The sequence below is a fragment of the Ovis aries genome, chromosome 10, assembly GCF_016772045.2.
Source record: "Ovis aries strain OAR_USU_Benz2616 breed Rambouillet chromosome 10, ARS-UI_Ramb_v3.0, whole genome shotgun sequence".
Taxonomy (NCBI): Eukaryota; Metazoa; Chordata; class Mammalia; order Artiodactyla; family Bovidae; genus Ovis; species Ovis aries.
The window spans coordinates 24422292-24443217 of NC_056063.1; the positions used below are offsets into that span (position 1 = coordinate 24422292).

The following is a 20926-nucleotide window of genomic DNA, read 5'->3' on the forward strand; positions in this document are numbered from 1 at the left end:
TTCAGAATTCAGTGACCATTTTAAGTTGTTGTTTTTGTTTTTTGTTTTTTGTTTTTTTCAATTTAAGATATCTACTAGTCTATGCTTTGAAAAACACTAGACCTTTGTTGGGCTTCCCTGGTAGCTCAGCTGGTAAAGAATCCACCTGCAATGCGGGAGACCCCAGTTCAATTCCTAGGTTGGGAAGATACCCTGGAGAAGGGATAGGCTACCCACTCCAGTATTCTTGGGCTTAGATGGTAAAGTATCTGCCTGCAATGCTGGAGATCTGGGTTCGACCTCTGGGTTGAGAAGATCCCCTGGAGGTGGGCATGGCAACCCACTCCAATATCCTTGCCTGGAGAATCCTCATGGACAGAGGAGCCTGGCGGGCTACAGTCCATGGGGTTGAGAGAAGAGTCAGACACGACTGAGTGACTAAGCACAGCACACAGGATGCAGCACACGGCACGCAGCATGCAGACCTGTGCTGTCAATCTCTCTACCACTTGAGGCAGTTAAGCACTTGAAATACAGCTTGTCCAAATGGGAGTAGTATCCAGGTGTCAGATACACCTCAGATTTCAAGACCTATAAAGAAGGTTAGTCATCAGCTAAAGACTTTTCTAACAGAAGGAATAAATAACATGATTGATATGCAGAACGTATCCACTGAATAGTTTATGTGGCTATGAAATAATCACCTGGTATTTATATTTCTAAGCATATCCTTCTCTGTTATGTGAAAACAAATAACTTTCATACCATTTCATTTTAAAACAAATAATTTTCATACCAAAACTATCAAATTAATTCTACTATAGTTGAAAAATAAGGAGAAGAAAATTTTATAAACTACTTTTTTCTTTGTGGTAGGGATGTTAACTTATTTTTTCAAAATCTGGAAGACATAAATAAGAAGCTCCTTCTAAAACTCCAACTGGCAGCCAAAAAATGTTTTGTGCATTTTTTAGTTAACTTTATCCTTCAAGCATTGCCTATTAAAACACAGTCACCATCACCACTTATGTTCATGTCTTAATGTGTGAGCTGGGGATCAATGTTTAATGTCAATGTTTACATAAACCTAGAGAATAGAAATCTCATAATCCAGCAAGAGTCAAAAATTAGTAATTAATTTGTAACAGAATAAAAGTAAGTAGTTACTTTTTCATAGATCATGATCATGTTTATTTACTAAGAAAATAATTTTCTCCCTAATTCTTAGAACAGAATAGTAACGCCAGTTATACACTGTGCTATAGACCTTTGACTTCCTTTAGAAGGAATGTCATAGTATTTGCCCTTTTTTCTTTAGCATTCAGCCCCATGTTTAGACTCAGCCTCTCCTTTCATGCTACATGGCAGCAATGAAAACCATAAAATAATAGATACAATCTTGAAAGCAGTAGACACAGTCTTCCTATTGTTGCCATTCACAGATTTACTCATTCATTCTAAAAATACGTCTTAAGAATCTTTTTGGTACCAGAAACTCTGCAAAACACTGTATAGATACAGAAATAAATATTACCAAATTGGCACTGGGGTATACAGAGATAAATATACCAATTTCTTTTTGATATAGAGTTAATTATAATACATGTATTATCATTGATGCTGATATAAAAGTAAAGAGAGAAAATCCACTATTATGAAGAATGCTCCTGGACCATTTTTTCAAAATAAAAGCTGGCCAGAGAGAAAGATGGGGTGATGATTGGAGTGGCTGAATGAAGAGGATTTAAAACAGGAGATTTCTGGAGCTTGAATGTGTATCTAAAAGGAGGAAAAGTGAGTGATGAAAGAGGATGTAATTTTTTATTTCCTAGTTGCTTCACAAAGTTTTGTCTTTTTCACTTATTTAGTAATTCTATAATGATTATTGATTATCAATAGTATTATTTTTTCAATGTTAATTTATACTTATACTCTTCACAAGGATAAGACAATTTGTATTTGGGCACTTATCTGACCTCTTTCCAATGTTAATGACAGATCTTTGGGATCTTTTGAATTCTCTTCAAATCTGGGTATTAGGCAGTGTCTGGACTCTGACATTTAGTACCAACAAATATTGTCACCTCTTAGATAATGAATAAATGTTCCAAATCTTCAACTCAAAAATATTCCCAATCTTTAAACATCTAGGTACTTTTTGAGGCCAAGACTGCAGTGACACTGTAAAAAACTGTCTCAAGGGAGACTCCCCACATTTCCCTGCTGGGCATTTTCTGCCTCCACAGTGTCCTGGGCTGGAAAATTTGCCTTGGACTTCACTCCAGTTGGAAGAGGACATTTCCTTCTCTGGACAAACTTGTAACTTACACAGCATTAAGAATATTGTGCTAAAGATGAAGTAGTGAGACTGTCAATCTCAAGAAATTAAGCCATGAAAGTTTCTTTCCTCATAGCTCAGTTGGCAAAGAACCCATGTGCAGTGCAGGAGACCTAGGTTCAATTCTTGGGTCAGGAAGATCCGAGGAAAAAGGGATAGGCTACCCACTCCAGTATTCATGGGCTTCCCTTGTGGCTCAGCTGGTAAAGAATCTGCTGCAATGCTGGAGACCCAGGTTTGATCCCTGGGTTAGGAAGATCTCCTGGAGAAGGGAAGGCCACCCACTCCAGTATTCTGGCCTAGAGAATTCCACGGACAGAGTAACCTGGCAGCTACAGTCCATGGAGTCTTAAAGAGTCAGACACAACTGAGCGACTTTCACTTTCACTTTGCTAAATGAGAAACCTATCTTCAGTATGCTGAGAAGGTTGAGACTACTTGGATGCTATTTATTTATATGGAGAGAAAAAAAGGGAGTTGCTTTGTCATTTGGAGGGACTTTAACACTCTGCTAACTAAATAAATGAGGTTCTAAAAATTAGTACTTTTAAATATTATGCTTTGTAGAACCTTACCCATTTTTTTAAAAATTCTGGAAATGGGTATGAAAAAAGTCCTGTCTTGACTTTCTATTGTGACATTTGAATTCTTTTGGGATTAGGGAATAAGGTGCCTAACAGAAGTGTCCGGAAGAAGTGTCGTAGTCTTACTGAATTTAGCAAAAGTTCATACTGTTTTCAGCTTTCAACAGTGTTTTAGGTAAAGTAAAATTATCCTGACAGAAATATAAGTAAATATTTTGACTACCTTCTTCATCTGTGTGATGTACCAAAAATTACATTATAAATGTTTGGAGATGGTTAAATAGTTTCTCACAGTTGGCAATAATATGTCTAGTTGATATGAAGCAGATAGGTTCTGCTTGCTATCAAATGGACTTTCCACCTCTATGGAAGAATTTTACAAGGAATTCTTGAGCATTTGTAAACGTACTCATAGTTTTCATTTACTTCCACTGAAAAGTGTAGGTACAAAAATGAGGCATTCAGTATAATTATCATCATCGTTATTATTGCCAAGACTGTAACTCTATTTACTAACAAGTATGGAAAATTCTCAAGTCTGTTTGAACCAAGAAATCTAATCACTATTATAAGATAGAGAGGACTCGAGTACTGAAGGTTGGAGACATCCTGACTGCTCGCCCTTCCTTCTCCCAGAGTCAGTCTAGACCAGGAGACTTGGACCACAGATAGCATGGTGGGGAGAACCCAGGGTGTAAAGGCACGGTTCCTTCAGTTCTGAGATCCGAATCTCTGTCATTCACTATCTTTTATCATTTCCTAAATGCAAATGAAAGGTTAAGGTGAATCCAATTAGCTGTCATTGTGTATGAATTCTTTTCATCTCATAAACAGACCCTTGCTAGTTAGACATCAGTATGAAAATATAGGGCTTCCCAGAAAGCACTAGTGGTAAAGAACCCACCTGCCAGTGCAGGGGACAGAAGAAACTAGGGTTTGGTCCCTGGGTTGGCAAGATCCCTGGAGGAGGAAATGGCAGCCCACTCCAGTATTGTTGCCTGGAGAATCCCCTGGACAGAGGAGCCTGATAGATTACAGTCCATAGGGTCTCAAAGAGACAAAACTGAAGTGACTTAACACACACACAGACACACACACATAAATATATAAAGAACTAGAGGGACAGTCTTGGTTCTGCCGCTGGGAAAGTAGATGTGCAGCTTTGGACATCCGCACGTTAGCAGAGGGACTAGGAGTTGTAGGATGACCGTCCATAGGACCAGCTGGATTGCACTGTGGCAGCATCAGTGGTGGGGTAGGTCGGTGAGGGGAGGTTGGAATGGATACTGGTGCTGGCATAGGAAACATTCACATCTTGTGATAGTTAAAGATAACTGCTGAAAATCTTTTAGAGACAATCCCTAATTTACAAACAGATTGTATTACAAAAGCTTACAACTGATGCAATGAAATTTAGGGATACATTTACTTCTGAGAACAGAATGATAGTGGGTTCTAAGAAGTCCAAGTCAAAATATGAAATTTGCTTTAACCTGTCCTATATGTTGTCTGGTAAATGTTCATAATAGGAGAATAAAACTTTGAATCTACTTTTAAAGTGCTTCAGTTCTATGTGAGTAGTGAAGAATAAACATCCTCTGTATAGAGATGAAAATGATTCTTAAAAGTTTGTTGTTTGTACGTATGCATTTTTAACATCAATATTTTCTTGCATAAAAGTCCAACATTGCCATTTATTCCCAATGTTTGGACATCATGGATAGCTTTGTAGTCAAGAAAATGAGTTTGTTGAGGTTGGTTTGTCTTTTTTTCTTTACAATTTTCATCAGACATGCATACTTCTGATTACACAAAAGAGCAAGGTACAGAAAAGAATATCATTATTATCTTTTTTATTTTTTAATATAAATTTATTTATTTTAATTGGAGGCTAATTACTTTACAATATTGTATTGGTTTTGCCATACATCAACATGAATCCTCCACGGGTGTACACATGTTCCCCATCCTGAAAACCCCTCCCACCTCCCTCCCTGTACCATCCCTTTGGGTTATCCCAGTGCACCAGCCCCGAGCATCCTGTATCATGCATCAAACCTGGACTGGCAATTCGTTTCACATATTATCTTTTTTAAAGCAATATTAAGAAGATCAGTACCCTGAAGACTACATTCACCACTTCAAGTTTTTGTCTCTCTTTCATTGAACTCATGGAATTGAATCATATTTCTCTGAAATGTATTTCCTTGGAAACTTCTTGAAATATTCTGCCTCTCTTCTCCTTGTAAAGATATATTTTCCCAAAACAACTTGATTTTCAATGGCTTCTAAGCACTGACATGTAACCTAGACCGAAGCAGTTTCTTATCCTATATTCAAGCAGCACCATGGATCTCCTAGGGAGCAGCCTGGACTAATTAATGTTATATTCAGAAGAAAGAGAAGCAGCTAATTTTGTAATTTCTGAAAAGAAGCAAGAGGTTAATGATTTTAACCAGGCTTTGCCGTGGAACTTACATGAGTGGTTAGTGCCTAATTAAATGGATTCATAAGTCCTGAGCTACGTTCAGCATTTAATTCAATTGAGTAAATGTTCATTGACATTGTGGGACTAGGCACTGGTGCGAAGGGTCAAGTGATGAAAAATGACAGACCCTTCTCAAGTAGCTCACTGCAGCCCGTAGTTAAAATGCAGGAGATACAAGGAGTAAGTGCGATTGTAAGTGTATGCTCAAGGAACAATCTGAGTACTGAGAAAAAGAAGAGTTGACTGTAAGAATGATCAGGTGAATAGAAGCTGAGCTGGAAGACCCATGAGGAATTCACTGTGAAGAAATAGGAAATGGATAATATTAGGCAAAATATCAGCATATATTGCTACTAAAACAGGAAGAAAGGTCCAGACATGATCAGAGCACTCTGAAGAGTTTGAATGTGTGCCTACAATATAAATATGCAAGAATGGAGGAAAGCAGCCTTATGGCAAAGGAGCTCAGGGCCTGGCAGGCTTTATATAAACCTGAGACATTTTCCTGGAGACTGAAATGACGGTATAGACTTTTAATAGAGAAAGAGACACAGTTCAATTTGCATTTTGCAAGGCCCATCATCTCAGGAGAATGGTACATAGGTTAGATGGAGATAGAACTCAGAAGCTAATAGGTTTTAGCAAAAAGTAGAGCACTTTTTTTTCCTAGTGTAAGCCTGAAATAACGATTGCTGCTGCTGCTGCTGCTGCTGCTGCTGCTGCTGCTGCTGCTGCTGCTAAGTTGCTTTAGTCGTGTCCGACTCTGTGCAACCCCAGAGATGGCAGCCCACCAGGCTCCCCCTGTCCCTGGGATTCCCTAGGCAAGATCACTGGAGTGGGTTGCCAATTCTGATGTTACAATAATATCTCATGAGGGTAGCGCGAAGTATGCACGCTCTGGTGTCTGACTCTTTGCGACCTCATGAGCTGCATGTAGCCCGCCAGCCTCCTCTGTCCATGGAATTTTCCAGGCAAGAATACTGGAATGGGTCCCATTTCCTACTCCAGGGGAATCATCTCAACCCAGGGATCAAGCCCTCGTCCCTTGCACCTCCTGCATTGGCAGGTGGATTCTTTACCACTGAGTCACCTGGGAAGCCCTTATGGTGTAATGATTTGACTTGCATACACCATGAAACAATGCTCACAGTTAGTTTAGGGAGCCTCTGTCATCTCAAGTAGATACAAAATTAAGAAATAAAAAAGATTTTTGTGATATGAACTCTTAGGATTTACCTCTTACCAGTGTTCGTTCATATATGACATATAGCCATATGAACTGTATTTATCACATTGTACATTACAGCCTGGATATACCACATTTTGTTTATCCATCCATTGGTTGATGGAAATTTGAATTATTCTTATTTGGGGCTATTAAAAAACAAAGCTACTGTGACACTGGAGTGCTAGTATTTGTGTGGCCATACATCTTCCTATCTCTTGGAGAAATGCCTGGTATTGAAATAAACCGATCATATGGTAAATGTTTGTTTTTTATTTTTTTAAATAAACTGTTTTCCAAAGTGGTTGACCATTTATATTTTGATGGCCAATGTATGAGAGCTCCATTTTCTCCAAATTTCTATCAACACATATCATGGTGAGTCTTTTTTTTTTTTTTCCTAAGAAATAGTTGGTCTTGAAATTATGTGTAAAGGATAGAAAAGGGAAAAGAGGAGTGACTGTAGCCTTTCGTGTCAAAAGAACAAATAGTGCTCATTCCCATCATGTCACTTTTTTCCCTCCTGGATTCTTGGAAGATCATAGAGCACAGTTTAGTGCCCAGTAAGCTAACAGTTTAGTCTCCAGGACATTAAGAAGGGACCACTCTTTCCAAGCTGCTGCTCATCTGTGCAGAAGCTGTCAGTGGCTCATCAGAGTGGAAAACCAGCCCGTTGACAGCTGGCCAAGATCAGGACCTAACTTTCTTCTGTTTTCTATTCAACCATTCTCACCTATGATTCACCTGCATGATTCAACAGGCAAATGTTTGTCCCTTCATAACTATAATTTTTTGCCTCCACATTTCTCTTCATTTTTATGAAAACATCTAGGTAGCCAGCTAGAAATGACTGGCAGTTTTTCCTCTGTTTTCCAAGATAGCTTAAAACAGTTCTTGGGCATCCTGACGAGGTTGTCTGTGAATAGAGGTGGAATTTCTACTGACCTCTGCCCTTTGTGATTTCCAGAGAACTAACAATATCTCTTGATTCTGCCTTCCCACTACCAAAACCTCATTTTGTTTGTTTGTCAAGTTCAATAATTTAATGTACTCAATGTTGGGTTTATCACCTCCCACCTTATTTCCTTTGTCTCTGCATTTTCAACTTCCTGCTATTGCCCACTCATCAGCCCAGCTCAGTTGCCAAATCAATTTTGAATTTCAGCCCAGAAATGATTTAAGAAGTTCAATCCTGCCCCCGCCTCACAAGCACTGTCAGATGGAGTGTCACTGTCATCTTCCCTTCTGGATATGTAGACATCAGAAGTGGTGCCCTAGTAATAATGTTCTGAGTTATTCATTGAATTCCAATCTGTAAACCTGAATTTGACATGCATGTGCAAAACAAATTATCAGGTGATTTGATGACCAGAGAGATTTTTTTGAACTTGACAGATCCAGGAGGTTGTTGACTAGTGTCCTGTGGGGGATACAGCTTGAAGTTTTTCAGTCTTGTTGAATAATCTCAGGCTTCTTAGCCAATGTCTTCTCAGATATAATTAAGTCTTCATTGACTTTTTAATTTTTTTTTAACGAAGCTGATAAAAATTCAAATAGTCAACTAGTGATTTTATTGACATTCCCTGTGCTCGAATTAGGGGCTTCCCAGATGACCCTAGTGGTAAAGAACCCACCTGCCGATACAGGAGACGTAAGAGACGTGGGTTCAATCCATGGTTAGGAAGATTCCCTGGAGGAGGACATGGCAACCCACTCCCGTGTTCTTGCCTGGAGAATGTCATGGATAGAGGAGCCTGGCGGGCTAGGGTTCATAAGATCACAAAGAGTCGGACACAACTAAAGCAACAGCCTGCATGCATGCATGCTTTAATTATTATCTTGTGAGTATAAGTTTTGTATAGAAATCTTTTTTAAAAGTTCTTATTTTGTCATTCATTAAACTTAGTTTATATAATATGAGCACATATAAAAATTGGCATAATTGCAATACTCTGTAATACAAGAAATTGAATAAATATCATATATTTGTGTATAAGACTATAAGTGATTGTACAGTCATCTCTCGTGTTACTGTCCTCAGCCTCCACTGAGCAGCAAGGACCTAGACTGGAGAAATTGCCTCAGTAAACATTTTTGTCTGTATCCTAAACTATGGCTGAAATATCCTTTTGTACTCCATCTCTAGCATATTCATCATTGAATATAACCTTCTAGAACATGAGGTTGCTCATCTGAACATACTTATCTCCATCCTCTAGTTTTTAACATGATATTCTCTAAATCTGAACTAAAATTATCCACCTACCAAGCTGTGCCTATCAAAATTCACTGCCCCACTTTATGCAACTACTATTTTGTTTCTTTGATGCTTTTTAAACCTTGCATAGTACCCTGGAGTTAGCCCAACCAGGTTACCTCCAAGGAAACACAGCCAATCTGCAAAACAATCTTTCTTTCACATCTTTCCATCTTCTTACTCTTCTGCTCTCTCAACTCAACCTAAATAGTTTATTTAATTTTTATCATTCATGTAAAATATGAATCAGATTTAAAAACATCTGGATCATGAAAACAAAGACTTATCACCAAACTTCAGATTATTAGAAACTAGATGTCAGGTTATATCAAGAAAGCAAGGAGGGCCTCTTGGCTTGAGCTTCACATTCATGAAGAGCTCAAAAGTAGATTTTTGAGGTCATCTATTCACTTTAGTTCAGTTGCTCAGTCATGTCCAACTCTTTGCCACCCCATGGACTGCAGCACACCAGGCCTCCCTGTCCATCACAAACTCCCGGAGTTTACTCAAATTCATGTCCATTGAGTCGGTGATGCCATCCAACCATCTCATCCTCTGTCGTCCCCTTCTCCTCCTGCCTTCAATCTTTCCCAGCATCAGGGTCTTTTCTAACGAGTCAGTTCTTCACATCAGGTGGCCAGAGTATTGGAGTTTCAGCTTCAGCATCATCCTTCCAATGAATATTCAGGACTCATTTCCTTTAGGATGGACTGGTTGGATCTCTTTGTAGTCCAAGGGACTCTCAAGAGTCTTCTCCACCACCACAATTCAAAAACATCTGTTCTTCGGCACTCAGCTTTCTTTATAGTCCAGCTCTGACATCCATATGTGACTACTGAAAAAACAAAAGCTTTGACTAGATGGACCTTTGTTGGCAAAGTAATGTCTCTACTTTTTAGTATGCTGTCTAGGTTGGTCATAACATTTTTTTCAAGGAGCAAGCATCTTTTAATTTCATGGATGCAAGTCATCTGTAAATGAAATTAAATCTATAGCCACAGTGGTACAAGAGAAAAAGATGATACCACCTGCCTTTAACCCATGCACTATTGCATTTTTAATAAATCTTTTGAAAACTGCCCCCCCACCAAATTCTATCTATTATCTCAGGCTTGACTAATCAATTCTACCTCTGTTCTTCAAGTTCCCCTATTTCAAGTTAGACATAATTCCTCCTATGCATTCAATCTCTTTTCTCGCAAGTCATATGATGCTCTGTATTATGTTACCCAGTCACATGGTCAGTCCTCAACATATTTTGAGATCCTAGAAGACAGATGTATCTGGTTCTTAAAGATCTTGGTCCTCTCCCACTTGTCTAGCCAATGTCCCACTCATAGATGATGCATAATATGGTTGACTCACTAGGGAGGACCAGGTGAAAAGGATGCTTTGAATAATGAAGTAGAAGGGTGATTAGTTATGAGCATGCTTGGGGAGACTGGAGAATTGTTTTAATTAGGAACACAACTCAAGCTATCTCTAGAAACAGAGAAACTGTTCACTCAGACATTTAAAGGTAATCGACAGTTATGAAGGGAATAAAGGCCAGAAGTAAAAGAAAGAAAGGGTTTTCAACTATAGAGAAAATAATTTCCTGAAGCTTTCTGCCTACAAAACATTCGTAAGCCTTGTTATCAACTTTACAAAATGAGTTGTCAAAAAATATTCCTGGGCAGAAGAAATAAAACATTCCTCTCCACAGAGGAAATAAAACTCCAAAGGATATAGATTATTTGTGAAATTCTAAGAAATAAATTGTAAGACCCAGGGGAAACTGGCATGTATATGAATCTGTGAGCCTTTTAAGCCCTTACATAAATCACTGTAATTCATTCAACCCAAAAGTTTCAACTTTCTTTATAATTGTCCAACAGCTAATTGAAACTCCCATGTAGCTACCTGACTGAGTTAAGGTGCATTAAGCTGCCAGGTTGGTTGTTTCCAAAATCTAGATTTTGCTTGTTAGGAGAATTGGGTCAGTGTCTGAACTTTGGACACAATATATTAAAATGAAAAAATATGTTGAAAAACCAAAAAGATGAAGAAGAAATAAATAGCAAATCTGATGCATAGTTGGAGAAGGAAATGGCAACCCACTCCAGTATTCTTGCCTGGAGAATCCCAGGGACGGGGGAGCCTGATGGGCTGACGTCTATGGGGTCACACAGAGTCAGACATGACTGAAGCGACTTAGCAGCAGCAGCAGCAGATGCGTAGTTATTTTAATTATCAGTTCAGTTCAGTTCAGTCACTCAGTCATGTCCAACTCTTTGTGACCCCATGAATCGAACACGCCAGGCCTCCCTGTCCATCACCAACTCCCGGAGTTCACTCAGACTCACGTCCATGATGAGTCAGTGATGCCATCCAGCCATCTCATCCTCTGTCGTCCCCTTCTCCTCCTGGCCCCACTCCCTCCCAGCAACAGAGTCTTTCCCAGTGAGTCAACTCTTTGCATGAGGTTGCCAAAGTACTGGAGTTTCAGCTTTAGCATCATTCCTTCCAAAGAAATCCCAGGGCTGATCTCCTTCAGAATGGACTGGTTGGATCTCCTTGCAGTCCAAGGGGCTCTCAAGAGCCTTCTCCAACACCACAGTTCAAAAGCATCAATTCTTCAGCACTCAGCCTTCTTCACAGTCCAACTCTCATAGCCTTGACTAGATGGACTTTAGTCGGCAAAGTAATGTCTCTGCTTTTGAATATGCTATCTAGGTCAGAGCTCTATTAATTTTTAAAATTTTTTCTATTTATTTTGCCCATACTCAATTAATATTTTTTCTCCAATAATAGTGAGCTTTCTTGGTTGTTTGGATTTCTGTGTGTTTGTTTGTCTGTGAAGCTTTGTCTTCTTTCTCTCATCATTTTTCATTTGTTTTCTTTTTGGCTTGTGGTGTTTTATTATTTTGAGTAGTTGTTTTTATTCTTTTAGCCACAGGCTACTTTGGGGGGAGTGGGATGCACTGTGCCTTGCATCATGTGGGATCTTAGTTCCCTGACCAGGGATGGAACCTCTGCTCGTTGCAGTGGAAGTGCAGAGTCTTAACCACTGGACCAACAAGGAAGTCCCTTGTAGAACTGTTGTTAAATCACTGATACTGGAATTCACTTTATTTGTAAAAATAAGGTAAGATTCAGTAATCTTCACAGCTTCTTCAATATTTAAAATACCATGATTCAACAATTTTATAAATAATCATGAGATTAGGTTTTTTTTTAACTTTTTTTTTAAGTTATAGCAAGAGAGGGATAGGAGATATTTTCCTTGTTAGTGTGTCTTTTATAAATTCATGGCACAAATATGAATTTGAATATCTATCATGTTTTAATATGAATTTTAACGTGATAGAATTGCTTAAGACTTGGCCAACAACTGTAGAGTGAGAAGGGGTTGTAACATTATGGGTTTCAAAAACACCCTACCACCCCCAGCCCTGGGATGGTGCTGAGATGCTGGTTACCGTTACTCACTGTGCAGTAGAAAGATGGAGTAGAGGAAGGGGATCTGTACACTCCCGGCAGGCAATGCGAGGGTCCACCTGGGAAGGCTTTGCTGGACTGGACCAATGGCAGGTGTCCCAGAGATGGAGTGGCCACCTCTCCATCCTTCAAATGGGATTGGTATAATGCTGTAATGCTAAGTCACTTCAGTTGTATTTGACTCTTTGTGACCCTTTGGACCAAAGCCCACCAGAGTCCTCTGTCTCTGGGATTTCCCAGGCAAGAATAGTGGGGTGGGTTGCCGTGCCCTCCTCCAGGGGATCTTCGACACCCAGGGATTGAACCCTAGCCTCTTATGTCTCCTGCACTGACAGGCAGGTTCTTTACCACTAGCGCCACTTGGGCGGTAAAGCTGAGTAGTCTCAAATAACCCAAGGAAACCAAGAGACAAGGGGGTGGGGAAAAAGAGAGAAAGACAGACAGGAAGGAGGGGACAAAGAAAAAGTGCAAAGAAGGGAGCATCTGGAAAGGAAGCAAAGAACAGAAGGAAAGAAGGAAGAAAGGCATATGGGGACTTGTGAGATAAATTATATCTTTCAATCCACTTAGCAATTAAATACAGTGAAAATTTTTGTGATATAAAATTTTAATTCTCTTAATATTTAAGTTGGTAACATTGGGTGTAATTTGGAAAATCCTAGTGTAGACCTGCAACAAACAAGTGTAGAAGAAAGAGGGTGTCAGATCATCATGAGAATATTTAGATTTACAGAGATTCTTAGGAATACTTCTGTGGTTGTTTCAATCCTAAAATTAGAACAAATTTGTAGCCAAATGACATCCACATCTTGGGAAATGTGGATTACACACACTCACTCCTACTCTTCTTATAATGTCCTATCTCTGTTCTTTACCTCTCTGTAAACCTCACTGCGTTGGTGTTTAGTAAAAAATTGAGCACACTATTCATTTACTAAGCACAGATATGTACTTTCCAATAATTAAAGAAACAGATCTTTTAAGAAGAAACACTAGTAAAGATTAAGGCTAACCCAGCGCCTGACAGTGACAGATATTCTATAAAAAATTAAATGATTTGCATTTTCTAGGTGATCTAACACGGTCTGTTTTTATGTGTTAGGCAATGAAACATTTATTCAAGCAAACCTTAAGTGCTCCCAATAAAGTTATTTTGCTCAATTGCCCTGGGATGTCTCATGTTCTAATGAAATTTGGGCCAAGAAGGAAAGAATATGTGAGTCCTAGAATTCACCAGACCATGCTGAACAAAGTACATATCTTTCTTTTGCTTTTTCTGCCTGTATGACATGTGTTGTTCATGCTTAATCCCTTATGTGTTCCTTCAATTTCTGAGAATTAATGAGGTGATAGCAACTGTTCATTATGTCTTGCATTTTTCCATAGGTTTCACTAACTCCCTTCTATCATGGTTTTTCAACTGTGTTAAATTCTAATGAAGAACACTGTAGAAAATAGTTTATATGAGAAAATAGTTGGTAGACTATGCTTTGTTTATAAAACGCTGACACAAAGGATTATGTGTGTGTATTCGGGATGGGGAGGGGAAACTAGCCCAAAGTGATACTTGTTAATAACCTATATCTCTGTTTGCCAGTCCTCTGCAGATATTCAAGTAAAGCTCTATTTGACTTTCAAACACGTGACTTTGACCAAAATAATCAACAAGGAATGTGTTGTTGTTCAGTCACTAAGTCATGTCCGACTCTTCAACCCCATGGACCGCAGCACGCCAGGTTCCTCTGTCCTTCATCACCTCCCGGAGTCTGCTATAATCCATGTCCATTGAGTCACTGATATTATCTAATCATCTCACCCTCTGCCGCCCTCTTCTCCTTTTGCCTTCAATCTTTCCCAGCATCAGGGTCTTTTCCAATGAGTTGTCTCTTCACATCAGGGGCCAAAGTACTGGAGCTTCAGCTTTTAGCATCAGTCCTTCCAATGAATATTCAGGGTTGATTTCCTTTAGGATTGACTGGTTTGATCTCCTTGCTATTCAAGGGACTCTCAAGAGTCTTCTCCAGCACCACGGTTCAAAAGCATCAATTCTTCCATGTTCAGCCTTCTTTATGGTCCAACTCTCATATCCGTATATAACTACTGGAAAAATCATAGTTTAGCTATATGAAACTTTTTCAATAAAGTGATGTCTTTATTTTTTAACATGCTGTCTAGGTATGTCGTAGCTTTTTTTCCCAAGGAGCAAGCATCTTTTAATTTCATGGCTTCAGTTACTGGCTGCCATCATTTTGGATCCCCCAAAAATAAAATCTGTCGCTGCTTCCACTTTTTCTCCCTCTGTTTTCCACGAAGTGATGGGACTGGATGCCATGATCTTAGTTTTTAAGCCAGCTATTTCATGGGTTAACAGAAGTTATTTTTGGATTATAACATTTAACTTTAGTAATTATGGAGCTTGAAGCTTACAAAGTAGTGAAAAGAGTCCTAGCATCATGGTCTTGAAGAAATGCACTTTTATTTTTTGAGCTGTATTTGCTGAATGTATTATTATATATTTAATTCAATTTATATATATGTTGCTTTACCCACTATATCCTTTGATGAACCCGATATCTAAGAAAAAAATGAAGAGACACAGTTGTGTGAGAACTCATTTTGCATCCAGTCTATATTGCACATCTCAACTACTGAATCAGTCTCCCTGTCTCTCACTTTCAACAGCTTTTGGTTTATGATCATCAAGCCACTTTCTGAGTATCTAACGCCTGTTTGCTTGCTTGCCATTAGAGAAGAGTAAGTCAGGGTCAAGTAAGGGTCTCCTAAAGGAGATCAATAAAGTCCAAGCGTGAAGAAGAAAAGTAAGAAACACTGGGGAGGAAGAGAGTCCTATGAAAGGGTCAGGTGTCCACTTTGCTTCTAGGGTGTGTCTAATTTTTGATGCCAACAGAACTTTCTTGAGTCCCTTACAAGGAACTAAAGCTTCTACTACTATCCAGAGTGGACTTCCCAGGTGGTGCTAGTGGTAAAGAACCCACCTGCCAATGCAGGACACATAAGAGACATGAGTTCAATCCCTGGGTTGGGAAGATCCCTGGAGGAGGACATGGCAACCCACTCCAGTATTCTTGCCTGGAGAATCCCATGGACAGAGGGGCCTGGTGGGGCTACAGTCCAAGGGGAGTGCCCACAGAGCATCCTTTAAACATGCTGAACACTTTCTCACAAGCATCTATGCACTCTCTCCCACCATGCCTTGCCTTCCCCTTTCTTCTCTGCTTATACACATTTGCCCATAGACCACTGGAAAGAATTTCTGGAAGAAAAAATTTCCTCTGAATTTATATAATGCTTAGCTGTCAGTCTCAGTGAGAAAGATAGCACGCAGAAAAAAGAGATCCTGCACATTTCATCATTTACTATTAATACATATGTAACCTTCTTGAATACATTTTCAGACCTCTTATAACCCCCTCTATCTTCATCATTAAAATAGAGTGAGACCTATGTAAAGACAAGTTGGCAGGATAAAAACGGTGTCATATTTGAGGAATGTGTTGTGTGTGATAATTGATTGTACTTAGGTGTTTGCTTTATTTCCTCCCAATTCAGCTATGGTGATTTACATCCTGGTCATCTAATATGCTTTCCTATATGATTTTCTTATTGCCTCAACCTAATTAAAAGTATATTTACTTTTTCTGATATGACAGTAGTGTTCATTATAGAAAATACTGAAAATACACCAAGTGTAAAAATGGGGGGAAAAGTATAATGTCATAACCATAAAATAATCACCAAAGCAAAAGATAACCACTAAATAACATTTTTTTACTTTATGTCATGTACATATATGACAGTTCTTACATAGGCACCTATATGTGTGTGCCTTGTACACAGTTTTGTTCAGTTATCAGTACATCCTATGGACATTATTAGTCCTCGGCTCTATTTTTGCTTCCTGAGATGTAGCCATAGTATTTTGACCCCTGTGGTGTCTGGCTAAGCACACAGCACTTGGCCTTGGGTATAAAATTTTCAGTAAGTGAGCTTTGTCCACAGAATGGCTTAAAGCCCTTTATGATGGTGTAAGTATACAATTGTTTGGAACAAACCTGGTGACTTGACTGGTTTCCTGCTGATGGGTTGGAGCCCTGCCCCTAACCCTGACTCTCCCTTTTTCCTTTCCTTTTCCCTGTAGTTCGTGGCTCAGCCCAACTGTCAACAACTGCTGGCGTCTCGCTGGTATGACGAGTTCCCCGGCTGGAGGAGACGACACTGGGCCGTGAAGATGGTGACGTGCTTCATAGTAGGACTCCTTTTCCCCGTCTTCTCTGTCTGCTACCTTATAGCTCCCAAAAGCCCCCTCGGACTCTTCATCCGAAAGCCATTTATCAAGTTCATCTGCCACACAGCGTCCTATTTGACTTTTCTGTTCCTGCTCCTGCTTGCCTCTCAGCACATCGACAGGTCAGACTTGAACAGGCAAGGTCCACCACCAACCATCGTCGAGTGGATGATATTACCGTGGGTCCTGGGTAAATGTGATACTATAGAAAACTATAATGCAAACGTGTTGCTACCATGGAATTGTGTTGCTCAGAAAAGAATATTCATTATAGCTGGGGATGCGGAAATGTTTAAAATAGGTTCCAACCACTGTAGCGCCAAGGTCAAATCCCCAAAGCTAAATGAAGATTTCACAAGCTGTGGTGGACCTGCCTCCAAATGCCACCTATGAAATATAACTTTAGGTTTGAGAATTATAGATTTTAATAATTCTGAAACCTGAAGTGACTGATTCTGTGGGTTGTTTTGGAGATTTTTTTTTTTTTTTTGAGATGTTTGTCTTCTGGTGGCTCAGCTGGTAAAGAATCTGCCTGCAATGTGGGAGACCAGGGTTCAATTGCTGGGTTGAGAAGATCCCCTGGAGAAGGGAGTCTTCTAAATACTTTCAAAATGTCTCATTAACCCTATGTAAATAATCATTTTAATGTTTTAATTTTCTTAACAAATTTGTTGTTGCTGTTTAGTCAGAAAGTCGTGTCCAGATCTTTTGTGACCCCATAGATTGTAGCCTACCAGGTTCCTCTGTCCATGGGATTTCCCAGGCAAGAATACTGGAGTGGGTTGCCATTTCCTTCTCCAGGGGATCTTCCTGATCCAGGGATTGAACCTGAGTCGCCTGCATTGGCAGGTGGATTCTTTATTGCTGAGCCACCTGGGAAGTCCTCTTAACAAGTACACCTTCTAAAAGTACAAATCACTCTGAAGAATTATTGTGAACTGTACATAAAGGAACCATAACCATTTTTAAAAATCCACCCCTTTACGTTTATCTTTGAAACAACATAGTAAGTCAGAATAATAGGCAATTAAACAATAGGACATCTTCCTATCTCTGTTCTTTCCAAAAGAAAGAAATTGGTTTTGGATCTGCAGCAAATCATAGTAAGGTAGAAAACTTCAAAAACAAAAACTAAAACCTTGTTTTCCTTTCCTCCTGTTATGGTAGTCATAGTTAAAATTTAAATTTTAATTATTCTTCCTTCTCCTACTATAGTTTGCTGAGAAATTGCCTTTCGTCAGTTTAGCTCATCATTTTAAACCTCTCTGGTATCATATCCATGTCAGCACTAGTAATTAGAAAATACGTGACAAATTTAGCGATTCACTATCTCAGAAGGTCAGTTTGGGTCAGCTGTCAAAATTGCTGGAGAGACTGTAAAATGAGGAAAAGGCAGGGAAAAAAAGTGTCTGAGTCAACATAGATATGCCTTTTAAAGGTTACAAATACTGAAAGTACTGACAATAACAAAAGTTCTTAGGAACAAGATTTGATGTTTTACAAATATTACTAATAAAAAACCCCTTCTAAAGTGAACTTTAAAATTAAGTACATTTGCCTTGATCTGAAATAATGTCTGATCTTGCTTAAGTTAGAAGGAAGGTTTAGATAGTCTGTAAATGTATTTTTGAATAAAAATAATTTTGACACAGTAATTGATATTAGGTATAAAATGACCCTCCCTGTATCCATTTAAATTAAATATCTCACAGTAAGAATATGCTCTTTTTTTTTTTCTTTTTACTTTATTTTACTTTACAATACTGTATTGGTTTTGCCATACATTGACATGAATCCACCACGGGTGTACATGAGCTCCCAATCCTGAACCCCCCTCCTACCCCATATCATCTCTTTGGATCGCCCCTGTGCACCAGCCCCAAGCATCCTGTATCCTGCATCGAACATAGACTGGCGATTCATTTCTTACATGATAGTATACATGTTTCAGTACCATTCTCCCAAATCATCCCACCCTCTCCCTCTCCCTCAGAGTCCAAAAGTCCATTCTATACATCTGTGTCTCTTTTGCTGTCTCGCATACAGGGTTATCGTTACCATCTTTCTAAATTCCATATATATGTGTTAGTATACTGCATTGGTGGTTTTCTTCCTGGCTTACTTCACTCTGTATAATCGGCTCCAGTTTCATCCATCTCATTAGAACTGATTCAAATGTATTCTTTTTAATGGCTGAGTAATACTCTGTTGTGTATATGTACCACAGCTTTCTTATCCATTCATCTGCTGATGGACATCTAGGTTCTTCATTGAGTTTCCTTCAAAGAAAATTTGTTGGGAACAATTTGCAGGGAAGCTTTTAGAGGTTAAATTTCCCACTGTGTGTAACATATTGAATGTCTAAAAATCCTGGTGTCCCAAGTGAAACACAGAATGCTTCACTTTGAAAAATGGTGTAGATAAAATGCAACATAGGTAGATATAGCATTTCTAGTCTCTTCTTTAGGGAGTCAGTGAAAATATGTAGTGTACTTTCTATGGAGTAAGGACTGTGCAAGGTAATAGTGAAACACAAAAAAAATTTTTTTAAGTAAGAAAAGAAAATATTCCTTCCCTTTACAAAGGTTAACTTTTACTGAAGAAATGGATAGTAAACAACCAATGACGTATGTATATACTATCAGAAAATGGTAAATAATATAAAAAGTGGAAACTCCAAACTTTGAATAATTCATACAAGTAAAACTGGCTGCCTTCTACATGCAAAACTTGTAACAGAATTTTCCATGAAAATTGGCTAGAAGAAATCATCTCCAAATTACAGCTGAATGGTTAACTAAGGTACAAATTTAATTGTGAGAATTAAAATTCCAGCAAAAGAAATAGCTGCTAACGGCAGCCTTTTCTTAAGATATCCTGACTGCAGTGAGTTAATTTATATGGAATTTTTAGGATGAAAAGAGATGTTCTAGAATAAAAGAGAAATACATATGAATGATCATCTTGCTTAAATAGCAGAGCATGAGAAAAAGAATGCTTCTGTTTCAAATAGATCTGTCAAAACAGTTATATTATTCATCAAGCCTGGTGAATTCTGAGTGCCTCGTATCTGAGACTGAGTTCTAAGTTTTTTGTTAGCTTCATGAGTATAAGGCATATTCTCCATGTTATTTCGCTGTAGAAGAAAAAGCACCGGATTTGAATACATGTCCAAGTTCTGTCACTAAGAGACTAAAAAACTATGGGTGGTCGCAATCTCTCAGGATTTTGTATTTTCACCAATAAGATGAAAGATTCACAGTGATAACTTTCAAGTCCCATTTTGTCCTACTATCCTGTGCTAGGGACCTATCATTATTAGCTCAGAGAAGATTGATCTTTTCTTTGGTGGGCAGAGGGGGAGAATAGAGAGAGGAGGACTGAAGACAGCAGCATAGGGACCCTTTAACTTTCTACCAAAAGTGTGGTAAACACAAAAGGCATGGTTTAATTTGATGACTATGCTAATGAATGTTTCGTATTGCCTTGCTCAGTCCTGCTGTCTGATAAATTGAGTAACTGACTATATATTGCATGGTCCCTAAATTGTAAGGCTCTACGTTTCTAATAAGACTGAGGGACTTGCTTATAAGACTGTGGCTTGTAACTGTTTCCCTCATCATGTTAATTTTCCCAATGACTGATTGAGGCTCTACGCTTCAATTTCTCAAGTCTTCCTGAACCAACTTAGGTTTTTAACTGATGTCGCCTCTGTGAGCTATTTGCTTTGTAAAGAAACATTTTTTCATTTTACTATTCTTTCCTTCCATTTTCAGGTGTTTCCCAGACCTATGATACAGTAGTTTAAAGGAAATGATGAGTTTGATACCTTTCGCTTCACTTATCCTGACAAAAAAGACATTTGCTTTACTTGTTTCTATATATTTATATCATAAATTTTCATTTTTTCTAAATAGAAAAATTTTCTAACTTTAAAGTTTATCCTCCCAAATCCATCCTTAAAGGGATGAAGAAGTATGGTTTTTGCTTAGGAATTTCTATTTGATATACTCTGCTGTGTTTCAACGGTAAGAAATTACACAATGTTATAGATCCAGATATCTTGTGATTTAGTAGCATGGCAGAATAATGTTTCTGTGTCATTTTCACTATCTTTCCTGTTGAAGTTCAACATCTTTTTGACTATTTAAATTGAAGTCTATTGAGTTTGATATCTTTGGAAGACAATCTACAATGGTCCTTCTGTCCTTTCACTGTGGTGTCACTGATCAATTGTAGCTCATTTCCTGCAACATTTTTCAAATTGTT

General features: G+C 38.6%; 1 protein-coding gene across 9 annotated transcripts in view; it reads left to right on the forward strand.

The window, feature by feature from the left end:
• The window catches only part of TRPC4 (transient receptor potential cation channel subfamily C member 4), a 212039-nt gene that overhangs the window by 137521 nt on the left and 53592 nt on the right, over positions 1-20926 (forward strand). For all 9 annotated transcript variants that reach the window (XM_060394387.1, XM_060394393.1, XM_060394392.1 and 6 more), the window contains one exon: positions 16511-16847. In XM_060394387.1, the coding sequence (XP_060250370.1) occupies positions 16511-16847 (337 nt within the window). The remainder of the gene's footprint in view (positions 1-16510; positions 16848-20926) is intronic.